The 22,276-nt window shown below is 40.9% G+C and overlaps 1 protein-coding gene across 1 annotated transcript in view; it reads left to right on the top strand.

Annotated features, from left to right (window-relative positions):
- ZGRF1 (zinc finger GRF-type containing 1) overlaps nt 1-22,276 on the top strand; it is a 54,484-nt gene that overhangs the window by 11,153 nt on the left and 21,055 nt on the right. Inside the window, 10 exon segments of the mRNA XM_081134681.1 lie at nt 3,827-3,896; nt 5,351-5,416; nt 7,215-7,298; nt 8,715-8,900; nt 12,042-12,165; nt 13,779-14,218; nt 14,867-15,005; nt 15,481-15,665; nt 17,217-17,413; nt 18,472-18,611. Coding sequence (XP_080990807.1) covers nt 3,827-3,896; nt 5,351-5,416; nt 7,215-7,298; nt 8,715-8,900; nt 12,042-12,165; nt 13,779-14,218; nt 14,867-15,005; nt 15,481-15,665; nt 17,217-17,413; nt 18,472-18,611 — 1,631 coding nt within the window.

Below are 22,276 nucleotides of genomic sequence, written 5' to 3'. Positions count from 1 at the left end.
AGATACTACTGATTCACCCTGGGATCAGGAAGAAAAATTGGAAATTCCTTTGTTTTGTGAAAGCAACAGCTTACCCATTACCTGTGGCAATGTGGAAAATGATGGCTTAGTGTCAGAATCTAACATTCAAGAAAATACTCCAATACCTGTTAATCAGAATGACCAGTTGTGCATAAAAGGATCGATTCCCATTAGAGAAAATGCTCAGGAGATAAATACATGTGGAACAGCAGAAAAGGGGTACAAACGAACCGTGGCTTATCTGCCAGAATCGGAATGTCTACAAATGGAACCTTCACTGAGTAACAACTCTAAAATCAATGATGCCATCACTGACATGTTTTCTAGAACTAAAACTGATAATGAAAGTCTTAGTATTTGTGGACCCTTGAGTAATGTAACACAACCAGTTTTGGAGGTAAATTTTAATCTGAACAATTTTGAAACCAGTGACACTGAAGAGGAACCCCAGGAAAGCAACAAAATGCCCCAGGATCAAGCGGATTGGGAAAAGGAGACCTTGGCTGAGGACCACTGTTCGGGTGTTCAGGGTATGCACTGTGAGGAGGGCAGTGGTGCACCTTTGCCACTCTCAGTGCCTATTGGGGGTAAACCTACAGAGATGTTTCTTACCATGGAGACTGTGCCGTCACAGCTTTGTGGTCAGGCTGGACCTGCTGGAGGTGAAATGGCAGAGTGCACTGACTCAGCTTCAGAGTGGACCGGGGATGTGTATACCGGTAACGGAGCTGCTGATACACCTATCCGAAAAGTCAGAAGTAGCTATGATTTTGCCTCAGTCCCAAATAAATGTAAAGGTATAAACTCGAATTTACACAGTCCTCATTTTTTAAACATAGACACTAATCAGACTCCTGAAAGCAACCTATTTTCAGAACAGACTGAACGTCAGTCTTTTATTATGAGCAGTGACTTAGACACAAATGATGAGCAAGTTTTGCCGCGGTCCCCTGGCAGTGACGACAGTATCCAACTAGGAAATGGCCGTCAGAGTCACTCTGACAGATGTGTTGCTCTTGATAAATCAAACACCCAAGTTTCCAATTCTTTGTTTTACCCTCTGAGAAGAAAGCATCCTATTTCCAAGGACACAGAAGCACATATTCCTGAATCTGAAGATCTGGGAAGGATTTCAAGTTTATCCTGTGACCATGTTGCAGCAGATACTGCTGGAGCAAGCAGGCAATACTGGAGTAGTCCTCGGAATTCTTCAGAACCCTCAGGATTAGTAAATAGCATTTCCCTTTTAAAGTCATTGTCTGAACATAGTACAGCTTTAGAAAGCTTGGAAATGTTGAAAAAGAAAAATACTTCCTTTAAACAACAAGGAACGCTGCAGACACATGAGCCGGAGAACAGCCCTGAAGGTTAGGATGGTTAGGCTGGATTCTGTCTGGATTGTTCTTAGAGCTTACAGGATGAGAAGGTACTTGCTCTGGAGGCTACGTTAAAGAATCACATGGTGGTTAAGTAGGTAATACGTGTACGTGGTAAAAAGTAAGGCTCCTTCCTCTCAGTCTCTCAGCCACTCAGCACGGTTTCTGTCCAGAAGTGTCCTATGCACACGTAAGCAAATGTGTGTGCATGTCACATCATTCCTGTCATACGCTTTTGGACATGTGCTAGGAGCTACTTTTTTAAATAAAGTCATGAGTTTATAGTGATTATCTCTAATTACACTTCCACACCTCAGAGCTCTTCTCTTTCCTGCATTCCATAACGTGTTCCTTTGTTCCAAATTGCAGTGAGAAAGGGCCCAGGTTCCTACCACATCAGTCCATTTACTTCCTCAGTTCTGCAGTACACCCCAAATGGTTTCCAGGTTGTTACCCCAGTATCACTGCCAGAAAAAGCAAAATTTGTAGAATTCACAAATCCTTTTTTTCTTTGTAGACTGTGTCATACTGAGAGCATAGAGTTGAGTATTATGTTCAAAAGTTACTTGGGTAATTTGTTCTCTTCTGGGTGATTGTTATTCAGTATAAATATAGTTAAGTTCATTTTTTATATTCAGTAGTAGTACTTTTATGGCCATCCTTGTTGATTTACGTATTTCTGACTATGTAAAATACTGACCTGGTTTAAGCTGAGCCATATACAGGCATCTGCTCGGCTTCCTTCCTTGTGCCTTCCACCCTTTCCCTACCTGCCTGCTGTAGGTAACCTCTATGTCATACCTGTGTTTCCTTTTGCTAAAACATACAGCTCCACATAGAACTTGTTTTCCCCTGTTCAACAGAAGACACCATGCTCTATGTGTTCATTAGCACCTTGCTGCTTTTCACCTGGCAGTACATCCTGGAAGGCACCTCATTCATAGGACTCGTCTGCATTCTGGTACAGCTCTGTGAGCCTCCTGTGTAGATGGACCAGCGTTCATGCAACCAGCCTCCAGTGTTTTGCTATTACACATAACGTGACAATAAGTAACCTTACATATTTATATAAGTATATGGGCTTTTGCCTATTGTTGGAGGGATGCAAATATGTAGCAGTGGGGTTGCGGTAGAAGTGTCTGTAGATACTGTACTTCAAAATTCCCTCCGTAGGAATTACATGCTTCTCACTGGCCAGCCACGTGTGGGAGTGCCTGTTCTCCAGGGCCTCGCAGCCTGAGCCATGGGAAGTGGCGTTTTAAATGTGTGTCTGTTACTGCAGGGTGTTGAGCTGCTTTCCATGTGTTTAAGCATCGTTCGTATATATATTTTTTCATGCGTTATCCTACCTGTCAGTTTTTTTTTTTTAATATATCTTTCTTGATTTCAGAGGGAGGAAGGGAGAGGGAGAGAGAGAAACATCAGTGATGAGAAAGTCATTGATCAGCTGCCTCCTGCATGCCCGGACTGGGGATCGAACCCGCAACCCGGGCATGTGCCGTGATTGGGAATCGAACCTCGATCTCCTGGATCCTAGGTCGATGCTCAACCGCTAAGCCACTCCGGCCAGGCCCTTGTTAGTTTTTTAACTGTTGTTTTTATTCTCGTTGATTTATATAAGTTCTTTATACATTACATATTAGCCCTTGTGATATATGTTGCAAATATTTTCTTTCAGTATGTCATTGGTCAGTTTACTTTGCTATGGTATGTTGCCTACAGCATTTTAACAGGAAAATAATGAAACCAGAAATAAATTGGCTAAAAATGAAGTTTATACCAGATATAGCTGTAAGTTTTTTTACATAAGAATCACTTAAAAATGGTAACCACCTTGGTATCCTTAGGAGAAATTGAAATGATTGAATAGGCACTTTTTCTTTTAAGAAGAACATTCTATTTTTAAAGAGATACCCTTGAGGTGGTCCTGCCCAGCCACCCTCCCTGCTTTCCTGCTGCTGGGGGGTGGGGGGTCCCCACCCCCACCCCCACCCCCACCCCTGCCCTGCCTCTGAGACCTATCTCCTTCACCTGAACTGACCCCGACAGCTGTTGTTTTCTTGTCTTCAGGTCTCAGCTGAAATGTTACTTCCCATGAGAGGTCTTTTCACCATCCTATCTAAAACTGCTCTCAAACTTCATTGACATGAAACTCTTTGTATCACAGTCTGAATTTACCTGGTTTATTTGTTTATTTTCTGTGTCCCTCCCTTTTGAGGGACCTTGTTTATCTCTCACTGTCCAGTGCCTGGCACACAGTGCAGAAAATAATTGAAGTTTTTTTCAACAGTTATCAAGATTTTGCCACATCTTAAAATTTAAGTTATATTCCTTGTTTCATTCAGTTTTAGAAATAAGTTTTAAGAAAGTTTAGAGCACTGCAATGTGTTTGTTGAATGAAATAATTTCATTTTGTCTATTGTAGCTAGGAAACCCTTGATTCCAGTAGTTTCAAGAGCTGTTCCACAGTCTCCTCGTCTGAATCAGGATTCTCACCTGGTATGTTACCTTTTCTATCACCATATTTTATTTTGATACAGAATGTCCCATAGTTCATAATGAGGTTATAATAATACAGTGTTCCAAGCTATCTAGGTTCACTACCTCACCTTGTATCTCAGTAATGTTTTCATCCCTCAGCCAAAAGAAATGCCCAACAGCTCCACTTGTTGATCATGTCCTGGTAATCAGTATACGTTTTATCTTCCCTCTCTTGTTTTATTGAGATATAATCAACATGTAGCATTGTATTAGTTTAAGGAATACAATGTAATGTGATACACATATACATTGTAAAATGATCACCATGAACATTTTATTCTTAAATAAACACAGTTTCTAATGGAATGTGTGCATTCGGGCAGCTTCTCAGACCCAGACTAGATTAGATTTCTTGCTCCCATTGTTGATTCATGCGTGTAAATTGATTTTTATCACAGCAATTTCCAAAAACCCAGCTTCACGAGGACATGATGCCATGGAAAGAAATGACATGAAGTCTGAACTATGTTGAGTTAGTTTGTTCAGTGTCTGACATGCCAAGTGACACTTACTTCCCTCAAATGTAAAATATCTGCAGAGCCCCAAAGTACCTCGTTGCACCATGGGAACCATGGCAGTTAACAAAAAGTAACAGCACTAATTCCGGTGAATTGAAATTGTAGAGGAAGTCCTCAAGGTTAGCATTTCTCAGTGGAGACAGTTCACTCTGGCTGCTCTTCCTGGCAGGCCTGTTGAGAGGAAGGGGTGAGGTGGTCCATTGGCCCCCGTGTGTGTCTTACTCTAGTTTCCATGTTACTGGTCTTCCCCCCCCTTTTAATCTTGATTTTTTTTTACCCCCTTCTTTTTTAAATACAGAAAAAGGTAAAGAAAAAAATAAAACTTACCCTACTACTCAGAGATAATTATTAATATTTCTAGCTTTTCTTGACTTGTGTTTAAAAATATGGCTAGATCGATGTGTTAAGTAGTTTTCTGTCCTTTCCGTTCTCATGTCATCGAGCACTTCCTAAGCGTCTCTCAAGAGGTTACCATTTCATCCTGTGGTTACCTTCCACTTTGCACAAACCGTTCGCTATTTTTGAACATTTTGATTATTGCCAGCATTTTCCTATATAAATAAAACTTCAGTAAGTGTTTTTACACACAAATCGTTGTTTACATTTAAGTTATTTTCTTAGATTGGATACCCAGAAGTAGAACTAACCTGAAAGGCTAAAAGTGACTTTCTTAGGTTCTTGATATAAATTGTCAAATCTAAAAATCTTATGTTTTACAATATGCATTTATTTCACTTCACATTCACCAGTATTATTAAGGTCTTTTAAAGTTCTTGCAACGTGCAAGTAGTGTTTAATCAATATCTAGTTTTTATTTTTTGGTGTTCTTACATTTATGTTTATAAAGTTTTTATGTTACTTTGTAGCTTATGCCTTTGGTTTCTCTTATGTTAGTGTTCTACTCCGATGCTGATGAAAGAAAATGAAGTTGAATCAGTTGAATCACTGCAGTCTTCGCAGGTGAATTCACCTATAAAATGTAAAGTAGCCGGAAGTTATATTGGTGCACGTGCATGTGGCATATAATTTTATGTTTGCATTTTACATTGTCTGTTTTCAAACTTATTTGTAATTAATTACCCTGTCATACTGGCTTAGCTGAACCTGCTGTCTTTTGTGTAAATGTCCTGTGTGGTCTATAGGATTTGATAAATAGCCAGTCTTTTTCATAAAGCTAATTTTGTAAGCTGGCAAGCATCACCTGATCCACAAATTGTCATTGACAGAGCTGCACTGACAGCTCTGCTGCCTAACACAGAGCAAGGTGAACAGATCCATGTTGTGAGGAAATCATAAACAATCAGCAACTGCATCATTTAGCTTACAAGTGATCACATTCTTGCTGGTTTTTCCACTGGGAAAAAATAGGGTTTAAATTTTTTCAAGGATAGTTATCACCAAGTATAAACTGCAAATAAACACCATCACTGTATTTTCCTTCAGAATGAGTTGCCATTTAAAATAAATGTCACTTTTTTATTATTATTCATTTTAGAGAGAGAGAAAGGGAGAGGGAGAGAGAGACAGAGAGAGAGAGAAACATCAATGTGGGGGAGAAACATCCATCGGTTGTCTTCCATGCATACCTCGACTGGAGGCCAAATCTACAACCTGGGCATGTGCCCTTACTGGGAATTGAACTGGTGACCTTTCCATGCATGGGTTGACTCTCCAAATAACTGAGCAACACTGGCCAGGGCAGTGTCACATAATTGTTTTTAAAAATCTGTTGTAATCTCACAGTAATGGAAAAGGTCTTACAGCCTTTCAAAATAATTTTGTTTGTTTTGTTTTGTTAATCCTCACTGGAGGATATTTTTCTATTGATTTTTAGAGAGTGGGAGGGAGGGGGAGAAAGAGAGAGAAACATCGATGTGAGAGAGACACATCGGCTGACTGCCTTCAGTACATGCCCCAAACAGGGCTGGGGATTGAACCTGTAACCCAGGTATGTGCCCTTGACCGTCACCTGCAGTGCTTGGGCAGACACCCTAGCCATTGAGCCACACTGGCCAGGGCCAGAATAAAATTTTAATCTTTTTAATATAGGAGTACGTTCTTATTTTTCTAATGACTTTGCTACTACAACTGTCTTGAACTAAAAATGACTAGTTGGTGTTGCTGATATCTTGTGTTTTGGTTGCAAGATGATTCATTCTTTATATAAACTGTTACACTGTTTACAGTTTTTCTTCCTTTAATTTCATCCTTTAATTTTTGCATTAAATAACCTTCATTAACATCAGCATTAGGTCTGATGGGTGATTTATAATGTACCCAGTAATTTTTTTCTAGTCTTAAAAGATTCAATTAAAGTTTTAGAATCAGAATTTTCTAATGAATTGTAAGGTTAATTAGCATGGTACAGAGGACTTCTTTGCCACAGGTGGCTTGCTACATGTCTAGAGAGAAGCAAGATGGAAATAACAAGTGGATTTTCTTTTCTTTTTTTAAAAAAATTTTTATTGATTTCAGAGAGAGGAAGCTAGAGGGGGAGAGAGAGAGAAACATCAATGATGAGAGAGTTGTCATTGATCGGCTGCCTCCTCCATGCCCCCAACCTGGGACCAAGCCCGCAACCTGGGCATGTGCTCCGACCGGGAATCGAACCGTGCTCTCCTGGATCCTAGGTCGATGCTCAACTGCTGAGCCATGTCAGCCTGGCGACAAGCAGACTTTCAAAGGGCAAACCTAACACTCAGCTGTGGAGTATTTTTCCGTCAAGCTCATGAACACACTTACTGGTGTTTTATTCTAGTTCTTTGCCTTGGGAGGTGAAGAAGGGACAGTTTTTCCAGCTGTTACTCCAAAACAAACAGAGAGGAACATCTGGGGCCCTCAGGTAAAATTTGTGAAGAACATTTATTTTTCTAACTCAGTGTTTTCCTGCTATTTTTTACACAATCATCAGAGTTTTCGTAGGCAGGTTAGTGAGCATGAGTGCACCTGGTTTTAAGAAGAGAAACAAGAGGCTCCTACCCGTTTTGGTCCTGAGCCCTCTCTGTTGTAGTAACCTAATCTGAGGGTGTACGTCGATGCCGAGGGCTGGTCATAAGGGCTGCGAGGTGTGGTGAGTGATGCTTCTCCACAGCCTTGACTGTAGCCGCCCACACATCTGACTCAGTGTACGTGTGTCTGTGGTCAAAGCCCTAAGGGGTGCTGCTCCACATCAAAAATGGGTGGAGACAGCAGCATCCCAATGGGTGACTTTGGTTACTGATTCTGTTCCTGACACCCAGCAGGCTCTGGAAGGGACTACACGGCACCACAGAGAACAGGCATCATTTGCTTGTGGAGAAGTGTCTGCCCACCCAACAAAGCAGACTTTTTATATTGAAATGTGTATGTTTCAAAATTCAGAGTAATGTTTTCAACAAAAGTCCTGTGGAAGGGACATTTTAGATTTGAGTTTCCTTTCAAATATGTGACTTAGAATACTCTTTCTTATTAGGAGAATATACAGATTATGCATCATTCTCATTTTGTTCATTTATCAGTTAGAAATAAATTCCTTTGGATCTATTAGCAATCTTATTTTTCCACATTTTGGATAGGCTTGGTCGCCCTGTATGGTGTAAAAATCCCAGCACCCTCATGGGGGCAGCAGAGAAAGCCATTGCGAGCCTGAAAGCTGACCACACCTGGGGATGGAGCCATTCTGAGCTGCAGCGGTGCTAGGGTCACACTCAGGCCTTTACTCTCAGAGCAATGGGATGAGATCTTCTGGGAGGCATAGAGCCCACCCTCCCTTGGAGTGAAGCTTGGTATTTACAAAACTTCAAGAAAGCTTTCTGTGTTCCTTCCCTTTCTGCCCATTGTCATGTTTCTTGCTGGCCTTCTGTGCCAACATGGTGTGAAATGAGTGTAACGACACCCTGGTGAAGTAAAAGGCCTCTGTCCTCGGGGCCCTTACAGCTAGCAGAAACGTCACTGTAGTGACTGACAGGTCTGCAATGGGGCATCCTACAGTGTACAGTGCAGCAGAGAAAAAGGGGCAACCCCTTGTTTCTGGCTTAATTAGCTCATTACTATAGTTCTTGTGCTCATAATAAGTTCACCCTTATTACTGCTAAATAAGTGCACTTCAGTTACCTTCAGCATGTTTTAGGATAATAGTGCTAGTCCCTTGGTAATTATTTACATTAAGTAATACTTAATAGGAAGCTGACTTGTGCACTATTTTCTCTCTATAAGTACATTGTAAACATATGTGTCAGTATGTACTTCTGCAGGATCCATTCTTAATAACTTACCGTAGCCTGTTGAGTTTCAAGGGCACCGAGTGCAAGGATCCGTGACTAGTGCTGTGATGGTCAGGGGACATGGCTCACAGCTGGGCTGCGGCCAGGCTCCGGGGCACCTTGAGGGTGACAGCTACACAGCCGACACTCGTTCTTGGGCCATGGAGCTGCCTCGCACCTGTACACAGGTTGACTTCTTGCAGGTAAAAAATATTTTTATAGTTGCATCTTGCCAAATCATTTTATTTATGCCAGTGCTAAATGTTGTGAAGGGAGTATTACAATCTCTGTACAGTTGTAAGTTAAAAAGGAGTTCAGGAAACTCACAAGAAGCATAACATCTCAGATCAAACTGAATAAGGCAAAAGTATTTTATTTGAAAGATTTACTTTTTTGTTAGGATCAGGAATTTAAAGGATTACTTTTCACTTCAGAGAAGACTAGGAATTTATGACAAGAGTGGATAGGCAGGTTACATTTAATAGCTAATAGATTTGTTTTCTTCTGTTATCCCCCCCCCCCCCAGTATGACACCAAGTACCTTTCATTGCTACCAGCTGGAATGATATGTGTGTATTTGAAATGCAGAGGGAATGATATATGTGTATTTGAAACAGTATCTGTTAAAAAGATTTTAAAATTTCCCTTTTATTAAGCCACAATACACATACAGAATGAGCATACAGTTACCAGAGAGCAAACCCACCCTTAAGAAACAGCATTACCAGTCTTCTGGAAGTCTGCCCGGTTTTGCTTTTAAAATTGTATATAGTCTTGGCTGGTGTTGCTAAGTGGTTAGAGCATCAGCCCACCCATCAAAAGGTCATGGGTTCGATTCCCAGTCAAGGGCACGTACCTGGGTTGCAGGTTCACTCCCCACCTGTGGTCAGGGGCATGTGGGAGGCAACCAGTCCATGTGTTTCTCTCACATCGATGTTTCCCTCCCTCCCTCCCTCCTTCTCTCCCACTCTCTCTAAAAAGCGATGGGAAAAAAATATCCTCGGGTGAAGATTAACAACAAAAAACTGTACATAAATAGAGTAATACACAGTTTTGTGTCTTTGTTCAATGTAGCAGTTTTGAAATTCATCCCTGTTGTTGCCTGCGACTGTGGTCACAGTTCTGTTGCTGCTGTGTGTTCCATTGTGTGAATACCCCCAGCTCATCGTGTGTGCCTCAGGCAGGGTTGTTGCAGTTGGGGCTGTTACAGCTAATGCTGCCATGGATGTTCAGGTGCTGTCATGAACATGGGCTCAGGTGACATGCTTCCGGGAGTGTCCCTCCCAGCAGTGGGTCACCTGTCCTTCCTGAGATTTCAGAACTGGGCAGGTGGAGAAAGTGAAAGACGCTCCCCAGCTGGACTGTAGGAGTGAAAGGGGGAAGAGCTTGGGAAAGTACGTAGACCAGGCCTGCCAGTCCTGCCAGTCCTGCCTGTGAGGGTAACAACTTTGATGCTGTCACCAGAGGGGTGGCAGCAGAAAGCTGTGTGACTTAATTTACATATGATGGAGGGGTCTGATGGGTGAGCAGTGGGAGCAGGGAGACCAGTTGAGAGGAACCTTAGATGATAGTGGCTTGAAGTGGGGATTGTGGCAGGAAATGTGCAGAGGATTTGATAAGGAGGTTTAAGGTAAAATTTGAAGGAAATGCATGGATGTTGCTGCTTTGGATGTCGAGGGTGGGGTGAGGGGAAGGGTGAGAAAGCCTTCTGACTCCTGAGGTGTGGATGAGGTGGTGTTCACTGGTGAGTAAGATGGAGGGGCATGTCAGTCAGCTCCAGCTGCGTGTGGCTTACACAGATTTATTTCTCACAGTTACAGAGGCCGGAAGCCCAAGGTCCATGTTCTGGCTGATTTGGTTTTCTCTTGAGGACTCTTCCTGGCGCAGATGGCTGCCTACTCTCTGTGTCCTCACATGACCTTTCCTTGTGTGTGCACCTTTGGGGGTGGGGCAGAGGACACCACTTCTCTTGGATCAGGGCCCCTCAGCCCATGACTTCATTTAACTTTTATTACCTCTTAAAGGCCCTATTTCCAAATATAGTCACATTGAGGGTTAGGACTTCAAAGTGAATTTTGCAGGGAACACTTCAGTCACATTAGATTTTTAAGGTGATTGATTTCTGAAAGCAACAACAAAATTAAGGACTTCTAAAGAGAGTAACAGTGAATAGTATGATTGTTGAGGTCTGGAACCTGTCAAAAAAGAGCACTTATTTGGGAGCAGTATCTTGAAGTTTAGGTCAACTGTAGGTCAGCTCTAGACCCGTGGGCGTGACGGAAGCTGCTCAGTCTTTGGGTCTTCCTGCTCCAAACATGACGTCTGGGCCTGAGCACCCAGATGGGAAATTGATCCTTAGAACCTGATCCCCATAACCCAGATCAGCTCAAGTCAGAGACTGACATGCTTCAAATAAATCCAACAGGTTTACATTCTGTATTTCACTCTATCATTTTTTTATTTTTAAATAGCAAATAGTTTACTGGTAAGTACTAAGTACATGGTTTCAGTGGTAGTACATTCACTTGACCAGGAAACAATAATGACATGACAAGAATGAATGCTTGCTAATCATCAGAAACTGGCCTTAGGCCATCATGTAGAAATGTGAAGTCACTCAGAGGCCAGATCTTAAAGAAGACATGTCCTCTTAGTGCACACGGAGTAGGCCCACGGCACCTGGAATCTGTAGAACTGTGCAGATTACCACCTTCTAACCAAACATGACTCATTAGCACAGAACCATGGCTTTTAAATAAATCTAATGGGCTGTTGGTGAAGATTTTATCTCCTTTCAAACCAATTACTCATTTACAGATACTTGATTTTGGATCACTTGGGCCTTTTGCAATAACAGTGTCACCTGTTTGGATACCATAGAAATGTCCACTGAGGTTTTCTGTAAAGAAGACAGTATCTGAATTCTGAATGATAGGCTCCACTGCTGGCCCAGAACACTTGATAGCACCACCCACATATTCAAAAGCACAGAGCCAGCAAGTTGAGAGGTTTCCCTGAGCACCAGGAAGCATGTTCTGTGCAGACTTGGGTCTGCAGACAGTACGCTCTGTGCTTAGGGTAGTTTCAGAGCTTCCAGAAAAACCATGCAAAGCAAAAGTGGGTGATCCATGGTTTCAGGGTTTCCAGGACTGGGGGCGGGGGTGCGCTTTCTCACCTGGGCCCCGCAGAAGTCCCCACTATCTGTTGATTTTAGTGAGTTGATTCTGTTGTGTCCCTTTTGGGAGAGTCTGTGCCCACTGTAGCTCTACAGTTTTCACAGTGTAGCTAACTAGACTTTCAGATGGGAAACGCAGTAAGAAGCTTTGTTTCTTCTTTCCTGATAGGTGACATCGCCAGCACAGGAGGGCTTAGCATCAACCCCTGTGTCTCTTTTTCCTCTGGACTCAAGAGATGAAGACTTTGTGTTGGAATTCTCTGAGGAGTCCCTGAAAGCGCAGACTTTACCAGGTGATCTTCACTTTCCCAACTTGGAGAGTTGTTCCATTTTGCTCCAGTATCGATCTGCCCATGGAAAAGAAGAGCTTTTTATTTGAGAGACTGTTAATAACTAAAAATGTGTTGGAGTCAGATCCCATGTCCTCCCTGAAGTCTTCCCCAGCCTTCTTTCCTTGGGACTTTTCCTGTTGCAGATGGCTCTCACCTCCCTCTGGCTCTGGTTCCTCCCCTCAGCTCCTAGTCACCCCAGAAGGTCACAGTGGTAACCCAGAGCCAGCCCTCTGCAGCCCCTCCCTCCCAGGGGAATGTCTGATCCACACCATCTGTTGTCCCAGGATAACCTCTGTTTCCCCCTTTCTGCTCTGGGGTCCTGGCTGTGCCGGCACGCTCTTCAACTGTGCTGCGCGCTGTGCGCCCAGGCCCAGTCCCTGTGTCCTGACTTCCCTGTGAGTACTCCCTGTTTCCTGAAAGCTGGCTTTCTGTAGGACCCTTCCACTCACCCTTTCCTCTCTCCCTGTAATCTCGTCTGTGCTTCTCCCAATTCTGAGGTTATGTTGGATGGGGAGTGGAGTCATAGGCAATTATTTTGTCGTGGGTGGGTGATACGGAAAAGAACTTTGCAGTGTGCGTGGGTGTTTGGGCTGGAGCAGGTGTAGTGGGTGTGGCTGGTAGAGCAAACAGGTTGGGAAGAGCCAGTGTGGCGGTGGGGTGCCTGAGACGGGTGAGGTGACAGTGCAGTGACAGGTGCCTTCACAGCCACCAGGAGTCTCTGCATTTTACTGAGGTTTTAAGTTCTCTGTCAATGTTGCTTGATGACTTGTTGAACAAGTATCATTGGCTCACCTACTGCTCTTCTAGCTTCCTATATGGTCTCCAATTTATTTCCAAAAAATAGAAACTGTCAAGAAAGGTACTTTATTATAAAATAAGAAACAGTGCTGTCTGATAAAAACCTTAAGTTTGTATAGTTCTCACACAATATTATTCAATCACTTATTTATTCAACAAATATTGTTGCTTTTTACATTTTCAAGGATATATCTATTACACTCAGCCAAAATCTGCCAAAACATGAGTTTACAAGACATGAACTCTTACCACATACCAATAAATCAAACTAAAGCTAAAATTCTATACCCCGAAGGTCAACATATTAATTCATGAGTGTAATAAACATGTAAAGGAAGTTACAGTGATGCAGATAAATGAACCACAAACTTCAGTCTCCAGAGAAGGAATATAAAGTTGAGGATAGTCTATTTCTGGACAGTATTGTTCTCAACCTGACTGCCCATTGGTCATTGGTCGAGTGACCTCTAGGCTTCTGTAATCTCATCTGTGAAATGGGTGACAATTCCCTTGCTGACTAAAAGTTCTCTGAAAACAACTGTGCCATGTAAATAGAATGTAGTAATTGGGGGGGAAATCCTCAGCTCAGGGAGATAAGAAAAAGTACCAAGTTCATCAACCTTAAAAAGTTTCATAGTCTATTTATTAATTCATCTTTGAAATCTTTTTTTTTCTTTTGAGACTAAAACCATTAAATTTTTTATTTTTAAAAAGGAAATAAAAGTATGTGATTGTTTTTTCAAAGCAAATTGGTATTTTTTGCTTTTTTTGTGCAGATACTCACAATTTTCTAGAGCCTGGACGATGTTTGGTGTCTAGGGAAGTGACTCCAGGGGATCTCTCACTCCTCAATCAAATATCTGCTCAAAGCAAGTGGCTGAAATATCAGAACACACCCCAGGGTGACTTGATGGCTCCGCACAGTCTGGATATGAGTGTCACAGATGGCTTCTTTGCCAAGGCTGTTCCCAGGATGTGTTTTAGTGACACAGCTGAGAGACACAGTGATGCTGGGAGGGACAGGTCATTAGACTCTGTGTGTCTGCAGGTGGTCAGAGGCGTGCTCCATCAGGAGCAACAGGGCGTGAGCTTGCAGGATTTTGTTTGCAGAGAGAAAGCACTTTCTTTGAGGTTCAAGCCTACTTCCAAGGCTGAGGATGTTCGGAATGTGCTGGGAGAGCCTGCTTGCTCCAGCTGCAGCATATCAGGGTTACAGGTGAGGAGGTGTCCAGCGTCTTGGTGTACTTGTTCCAGTAGATACTTGGAGCCGATGGCTGTGGTTTTTTTGAGTTTTCTGTAACTCTGGCTCCAGTCACATCTTCTTGGATTTAAGATCTTTCCTAGCAGTTGTGAGCATTAAATGAAGTTACCCATTTGGAAGTGTCTGGTGCAGTATTTCGCATACAGTAGGTTCTTAATCATAGCTCCAACTGTTCCACCCCTCTCCTGGATCTGCCGTTTCTGTGACTGTTCTTATTTTACTCTGTCAGCTCAGTTTGTGGATCAGATCAACATTGAGGTGAAGGTACATCTCATACACGTTGATTGTGAGCAATTCTTGTTATAGTTGTGGTCTGAGATGGAGATACATAGTGATCCATTCATATCAGTTAACTTTCCTAGCAAGACCATTTAAAATTTATTAAGGGTCAGTCAGGAAAAGTTAGTTCAGTTTATTAACAGTGCCATGCATAGCCATTTTCGCTATACTGGTTTCTCATTTAAACTTAGAAAATTATTTTCAAGGATTCTGGAAATTTTTTTAAAAAATTGTTTTCTTAAACATATCTATAGAAAATCATTTACTCATTAGTAAATAGCATTTTTTGTAGTTGTTATAATAACTTGAATTATTCCATTTCAGGAGATAAATGTTTCTGAGCTATGCTTCCCAAGTGGGCAGAAAATAAAATCTGTTCTCCTTCCCCGAAGGCGGACTCACATACCCGCTGTCTTTCAGTCTCCCGCTCATTATAAGCAGGTCTTTACAGCCTGTCTCACAGGTATGCCTGTTACCTTTTTGTTTTATTGTGATTGATTGCTGCTTAGTGGAGGTGGTATAGTTGTAAGAAATGTAGTATTGTTTATTGTGAGCTTTCATTTTAAATTTTCTACTTGAGGTTTGTTGTTTCCCATGTTTACTCCAGTATTTGACAGTAACTTCAATATCAAGTCAAAGCTGAGTTTTAAAAATGGGAAATGACAGTATTATCTTTTCCAGGTTATAGTTCTTCATTTTCTTTTAAACTCAAAGTGTTACAAATGGTCTTGTCAAGTAGGAAATTTTAAGTATGACACGTGATTTGAGAGCTCATTCTGTTATGCAAAGGCAAAACTTACCTTTAAAACGTGGGTATTAGTGTTCGGTTATAGTTTACTCTGTTAAAAGGCTCTTTTCATATTTAACTCACAAATAGCACATATGTGATGCAAGTACGAAATTATTTTGCATTTAATTTTCACCTGTGTCTTTTGTAGAACATCTGAACATATTGCTGTTCGGGTTGGCACAGAGGCTTCACAAAGCTCTCTCAACAGTTGACATATCATTTTACATGTCGTTGAAAGGAGAGAAAAGGAGAACTGTAGAAAATAATGTGCCATCCTGCCATCACCGTCAACCTGCCAAGCTTGTCATGGTTAAAAAAGAAGGTCCAAATAAGGTCCTGCTCCCTCTTCCCCTCCTGTTGTCCACTAATTGTTTCGTAAAAGGGGTAGGTGCCTGTTGCTTTCTGAGGAGCTCAGTGGAGTGTAAGTTTAGATGAGGAGCCTTCGCCTGAGGCTTTAGTAACTAACAAACTCTCAGTGTGTTTTCATTGAAAGATGATCTGTGTTCAGGGATTCAAAACTATGAGTGAAGATCCACCTTCAGGCAGCTTAGGAACTTATTGCAAAGTAGTGGGTAGAGTCCGGCCGGTGTGGCTCAGTGGTTGAACATCCACCCATCCATGAACCAATAGGTCACCGGTAACCCAGTCAGGGCACATGCCTGGGTTTTGAGCTTGATCCCCAGTAGGGGGCATGTAGGAGGCAACTGATCAGTGTTTCTCTCATTGATGTTTCTCTCTCTCTCACTCTCCTCCTCTCTAAAATCAATAAAAACATATATTTTTTTTAAAAAGTAGTGGGTGGAGAGAGACATAGAAGGAAATGTTACACATTGTGGTTGATAAGGCAGGAAGAATACGCCCAAGCTCCAGTGAGAGCCCATGGGCTTGGGAGTGGGGAACCAGAGCCTGGAGGAAGGGACCCAGGACTCCAACCAGAGGGGGCCTGAGGGGCAGGAAAGCACCCTGATTGACTTATTTTGCTGAATACACACTGTTATGGGAGAAGTGAGTAAAATGTTTGTGTAGCGATGGATGGATTGTCCTCACTGTAAGACCAGGCTCTCACAGGAACACAGTTTCCATTGTTTGCACCCTGAGTATGTAAACTTGGATTTAAATATAGTTGTCAAAAGCAAAAGTCTGTATGTAATATTAGAACCATAGAATAAAGTGTAGAGCCACTAAAAGTCTTTTTATGATTATTTGATGGCATGATTGGCTTACTAATAGTATGTTGTTGGCTATAAGGGTTAGGTTATAGAGTAGAAAATGTTTCTACTGAGTTTCATTTTAAAAAACAACACTACACATGTGTATCGTGTGTGCATGTGCACTTCAGTGAGAGAGAAAAGGCTAGAAAGAAATGCACCAGGTTCTCCTCATACCTGTAGCTGCTTCTGGGCAGCTCGAAGATTGTCTGTAGTGATCATTTTAAATCAGAAAAACAATTTTATTTTTCAAATAGGCTTATATTCTCAAAATAATGCAACATGTAACTTTTTGATAAGGAGACAAATGGAAAACTAGGTGGTTTTAAATTTTAATTTATGGTTTAAATTAATGAAAAGATTGAGTTGTATAATGACTGATTTATTGGAGTACATTAATGCCAAGCAACCTTTGTAAAAGTCTTAAACATAGTGCAAGCCCTGGCTGGGTGGCTCAGTTGACTAGAGCATTGTCCAAGGTTGCAGGTTTGATTCCCAGTCAGGGCACATACAGGAATCAACCAATGAATGCATGAATAAGTGGAACACCAAATCGATGTTTCTCTCTCAAATTAATAAAAAACCCAAAAACTTTCCCTTACAAAAAAAATATACAAAAACAGTAAAAAGTAGAAACATATTTTTCTCACTAAATTTTATTATCTTCGTCCCCTAGGGTCGTCTTTTTTATACCTGTGATGCACCCAAAGCTGAGCGATGTAAATTTTTTAAGTGGCTTGAAGAAGTGGCCCCAGGACATTTAACCCAGGAGGATTCTCCACCTGCAATGGTTTTAAGTGATATAAAGAGCATTGGCTTATACTTAAGAAGTCAGAAAATACCCCTCTATGAAGAATGCCAGCTTTTGGTGAGGTATGTTTTAGGATAACAAACAATTGTCTCTTATTATATCAGAGTGTACCCTCAGTTTTAAGAGATTGAGATAGGTAAAGTATCTAAACCATAGAGTACCTCAGTGTTTCTAACTGAAATGGGAACAGTTCTCTAAAGCTATTTTGGCTTCTCTGAATATCAGGCAGTGTCAGCAACATCAGGGTTAACTGGCAGGAATGCAATTTTTCTAACCATTTTTATATGTAATCACAATCACAAGGGAAACTGTATTGAAAAAAAACACAAGAATGGTTTGATGAGGGCAGGATACCAGGTGGTGGTCTGTCACAGCCCGAATTACATGGTGTGCAGGATAGTGCTGCTGTTTGGAAACATGTCTTATAGAAGTAGGATCACCCAGAGGCAAACAGTGAGTATGTGCCTGATAATTTTATAAGAACAGTATGCACTGGGAGCTTACATGTGCCGGGCACTCTTCTAAGCATTTTGTGTGTCTTATTTAATTATCGTGATAACCTATAAGATATGGAAGTAATGGGGCTAATTTATTATTCCCATTTTACAGTTACAGCAGCTCCTTAGTTGCTTAGATACTTTTTCTATCTCAATCTCTCTTAAAACAGGTGATAATTCTGTGAGGGCCGCTGCTTCGTTCCTTTGACATAGTATGTGTTTATTTTGTACGTATGTATGAAAGAATATAAATATACACACACCCTGGTTCTTTTCATACTGTATTTTAAAACAAGATTTTAAAATGACTGTACCTTCAAATTTTGTTAAAAAAATAAGTCCTGGGGGTGTCATGTACAGCATGGTGACTATGGTTAGTAATACCATATATAGTACATTTGAAAGTTGCTAAGAGAGTAAATCTTAAAAGTTCTCATCACAAGGAAAAAGATGTGTAACCATGTATGTTAAATAGACTTATTGTGGTCATCACTTCACTACCTATGTAAAATTGTTATGTTGTATACCTGAGCTCATATAATGTGTATACCAATTATATTTCATTAAGAAAAAAATTGTAACTTAATATTCAAATTCATTTTTGGTTTTTACTCATTTTGCAGGAAAAGATTTGATTTTCATAGAAAACAGTACGGCAAACTAAAGAAGTTTATGACTGTAAATCCTGAATTCTGTAATGAACCTAAAAGCAAGCTTTATCTTAAGCTGAGTCGGAAGGAAAGTTCTTCAACTTACAGCAAAGGTAAGTTGATCTGATCACATTGTGACTTAGGCTAGCCTTGCCTCTCAGCTACATACAGCTCTGTAAACTCTTTTTTTATATATATATAAATATATATCTTTATTGATTTCCAAGAGAGGACGGGAGAGAGAGAGAGAGAAACATCAATGATGAGAGAGTCACTGATCGAGCCCGCAACCCGGGCATGTGCCCTGACCAGGAATTGAACTCCGATTGCCTGGATCCTAGGTCGACGCTCAACCACTGAGCCACGCCCGGCCGGGCTGTAAACTCTTTATTTACTTTTTTTCAGAGCTTAGTTACTTTTATTTCATTCCTCCTAGAGCAGCAAAAGTGGAACTTTGGAAGGGACTAAAACTACTGCACTGTGTAGAGGAGGCGCTTCCTCCATGAGTCATCTTAGCCAGTCTGTCCAGCTGTCACTGGAAAGGGCCTTTCAACCATACCTCCCTTCACAGTCTGTTCATGTAAATTCCAATCTATGGGTCCTCAAAAAATGTTTCTATAAGAACACGTGGCCACGTAATTAAATGTACATTCTGGATTTAACTGAAATATTTATAGGCAGTGAAATATAAAAACCAATTTTTGGTTGTGTTGCTACATTTAAACAATGTATGTTTCCTAAATAATTGGAATATAATTCAGAAATCCAAAATTGTCCTGGAGAACTAAAACAGTAAAAAAGTACAAAATCATAAATAATTAAAACTATAATAAAAATTAATATTTACTTGCATAACTTATTATCTGTATACCCATAATAAACTGCTATCTTAATCTTGGTTTTGCTAACAAAAATAACTTTTAGCAGAGGTAATCGACTTTAAATAGCTAAAATTTCCTCATATTTTTCCATTATTATTTTAAATATATCTCAACATTTATTTTCAAGACAAAGAAACACAGATCTAATCCACTTCATGATGAGCACAAATAAGGAAATCTGAGAGTTATAATCTCAAAATTTTTTAATAAAGGGGACAGTCTGGGCATATTTTTAAAAATCAGTTTATGTAGCCAGTGCCACCCCAATAAATTCAGTGAAAAGGAAAATGGAAAAAAATCAATTTATGCAGTTTATTTATGGAAAGTTTATGTAAACACAACTTGAACTCACTTAAAAAGACAACAATAAACTTTCCCTGGCCAGGTGGCTTAGTTGGTTGAGCATCGGCCCGTGCACTTACAGGTCAGTGGTTCGATTCCTGGTCAAGGCACATGCCCAGCTTGCGTGCGGGTTCGATCCCTGGTGGGGTGCAGATAAGAGGCAACTGATTGATGTTTCTCTCTCACACTGATGGTTCTCTCTCTCTCCCTCTCTCTTCCTCTCTCTGTAAAATCAATAAAAATATGTATATATATTAAAAATATGAGTAGCTTTTTAAAAAAAACTTATTTCAACCCTCCAAAGAGATTTATTCAAATATGAGTTTAAATAATGGGCTGGTAAAAAAAAAACCACACAGAGAAAGAAAGAATTTTTAGATGGGAAAATTCAGTCATCAAATGTAATTTTCCCCCGAAACCCAGCATTTCTCGAGTGCTGTTCCTTTCGCCTCTTGCTTGCTCTCCGTGAAGGAAGCAGGGGCAGCACACCTGCTGAGCACTTTCAGGTCCTCTCTCCACTCTTAGCCTGACTCTTGAGCTGAGGTTCATTTTGCTGAAAACCTGGGGGTTTTCTTTTTGGAGCCTGTTGTCTGTATTTCTTCTAGAGCTTTTAGATGTAGATAAGGAATGGGAAAACACTGATCCAGACTTCCTTGCGTCTGTACTTGACTTGTTTTTGTCATTTCTTGTACCCTGAGCAGTTTCAAGTATGTCTTCTTCAGGGAACACTTTTTGGGAGGACTTTGTTCCAAAACTGAAGAATGGCCACTGCTTTCCTTTTCTTGTGTCCATCTGACTCTCCCATGAAGAAGTCATCACCACCGTCACTGTGCTCAGACATGGGAGGCTTTCTAAAACCTCTCTCCTGTGCTGTCATCAAAGTGCTCCTTCCCTCCTTCCTGTAATTCTCCATCACTGTTACCACCAGTGAACTGTCGGATGGACTCTTTCTTTTTTCTGGTTTGATGTAACATTTTCATTTTGGAGTCAGCAGGTGTCTTCTGGGTTCAGAAGGAACTACAGGATCCTTTCAGAGGCCTTGATGGGGAATTTGGAATGTCTGCTGCCATGGGTCCATGTTCCATCTCAGCTATTTTTTCTTTTGAACTGCTTATTGGTTTCTTTCACAGTATTTTGGCTTCTCTGTCTTTTTGCTCACTGATAATAGTTCCTTCATGCTGTAACTTAATGGCATGGTCGTCTGAACATGAAGTATAGCACGATTGTCTGGTTTGTATACATGTATTGGGAAAAGCTGTACTTTTAGTTCTGGGAAATTGATCTCCATTATTTCTTCAGATAATTTCCCTCTTATTTTTATTTCTATCTCTAGAACTTTTACTATTCAGATGTTAGCACTTCTAAATCTGATGTCTAATCTCTTCACATGGCTTTTACGTTGTTTGGGGTTTTGTCTTATCTTCCTTCTAAATTGCTTATTTTTCAGATGTATCCATTCTGTTTATCCCATCAATTATTACTTTATTTCAACTACTGTATTTCTCCAAAGTAACATTTTTGTTCACTTCTTTTTTGTAGTTTGTTGCTCTTAGTTGGTATTGCTGCACCTCCCCTACTCTTCACCTTTTTGCCAGGCTAACTAGAGTCTTCGTCCATCTGTTCTGGTGTTTCCTTTTCTGAAGGACTCTGAAATCCAGTGTGTTTTTCTCTTGAAGCCTTTGTGCCCTTTAAATGTCTCATTATTTGGCCTATGAACTGATTTCCCCCTGGGGCATCAGATGTTCCTTCTGGCAATGCCTGTGGGGGAGGCCGGCCTAGTCTGGGGCTCCAGTGAACTCAGGGAGTTGGACTCAGTCCCAGATCTGCAGTTTACTCACCCTCTGTCTATGGATAATTTATTTAACTTCTCTGTCCAGAGAATAACAACAATAATAATAATAATAACAACACTCCACCTATCTGGCATTTTAAATGTGCCCCAGCCTACTTTCTACACCCACTGCACTGTCTTCCTGTGGTTGCTGAGCTTGGGGTTTTCCTGGGAGTCTACTGGAAAAATTCTCACTTTTCCCCCCAGAATTCCTTTCTATCATCTGCAAGGATTAGGAGTTTTCCCAGCTTTGTAGGATTTTATCATTCTTCTCATTTCCTGTGGCTTCCATAAGAATCTCACTTCTCTGAAGTGAGTGTGGCTTTCCTGCCTGACCCAAGCCCTGTCTTGTGTCAGTACAGTCATTTCAGTGGGACGCAGGTGAAAAGGAGAGGGAACAAACTTCCTGGCAACTGTCTTGAATTAGATATTTTTTTATGAATTTTGGCAAATGTTCAATAAAGTAAATATTAGCAAATGAGAAGAAACTGCTTAAATATGTTACCTCAATTGGCAATACTTTTAAGTAAATTAGGTATAAGATATACTGTAATATAGCTCAACTTTTTCTAAAGTAGTTTCCTAAACATATTTACTAAAATAATAGTTCTGGGGGCTGTTGGTAAGAGTTAATGTAAAGAATAGGTTCTGTGGCTGAATAAATCTGGAAGGTGCTATATTAAACACCTAACCTCAACCCAAGACTTCCCAGAGCCTTAATCTG

Source organism: Miniopterus schreibersii, assembly GCF_964146895.1.
Source record: "Miniopterus schreibersii genome assembly, chromosome: 4".
In the NCBI taxonomy this organism is placed as follows: domain Eukaryota; kingdom Metazoa; phylum Chordata; class Mammalia; order Chiroptera; family Miniopteridae; genus Miniopterus; species Miniopterus schreibersii.
This window is presented reverse-complemented; position numbering and strand designations above follow the sequence as displayed.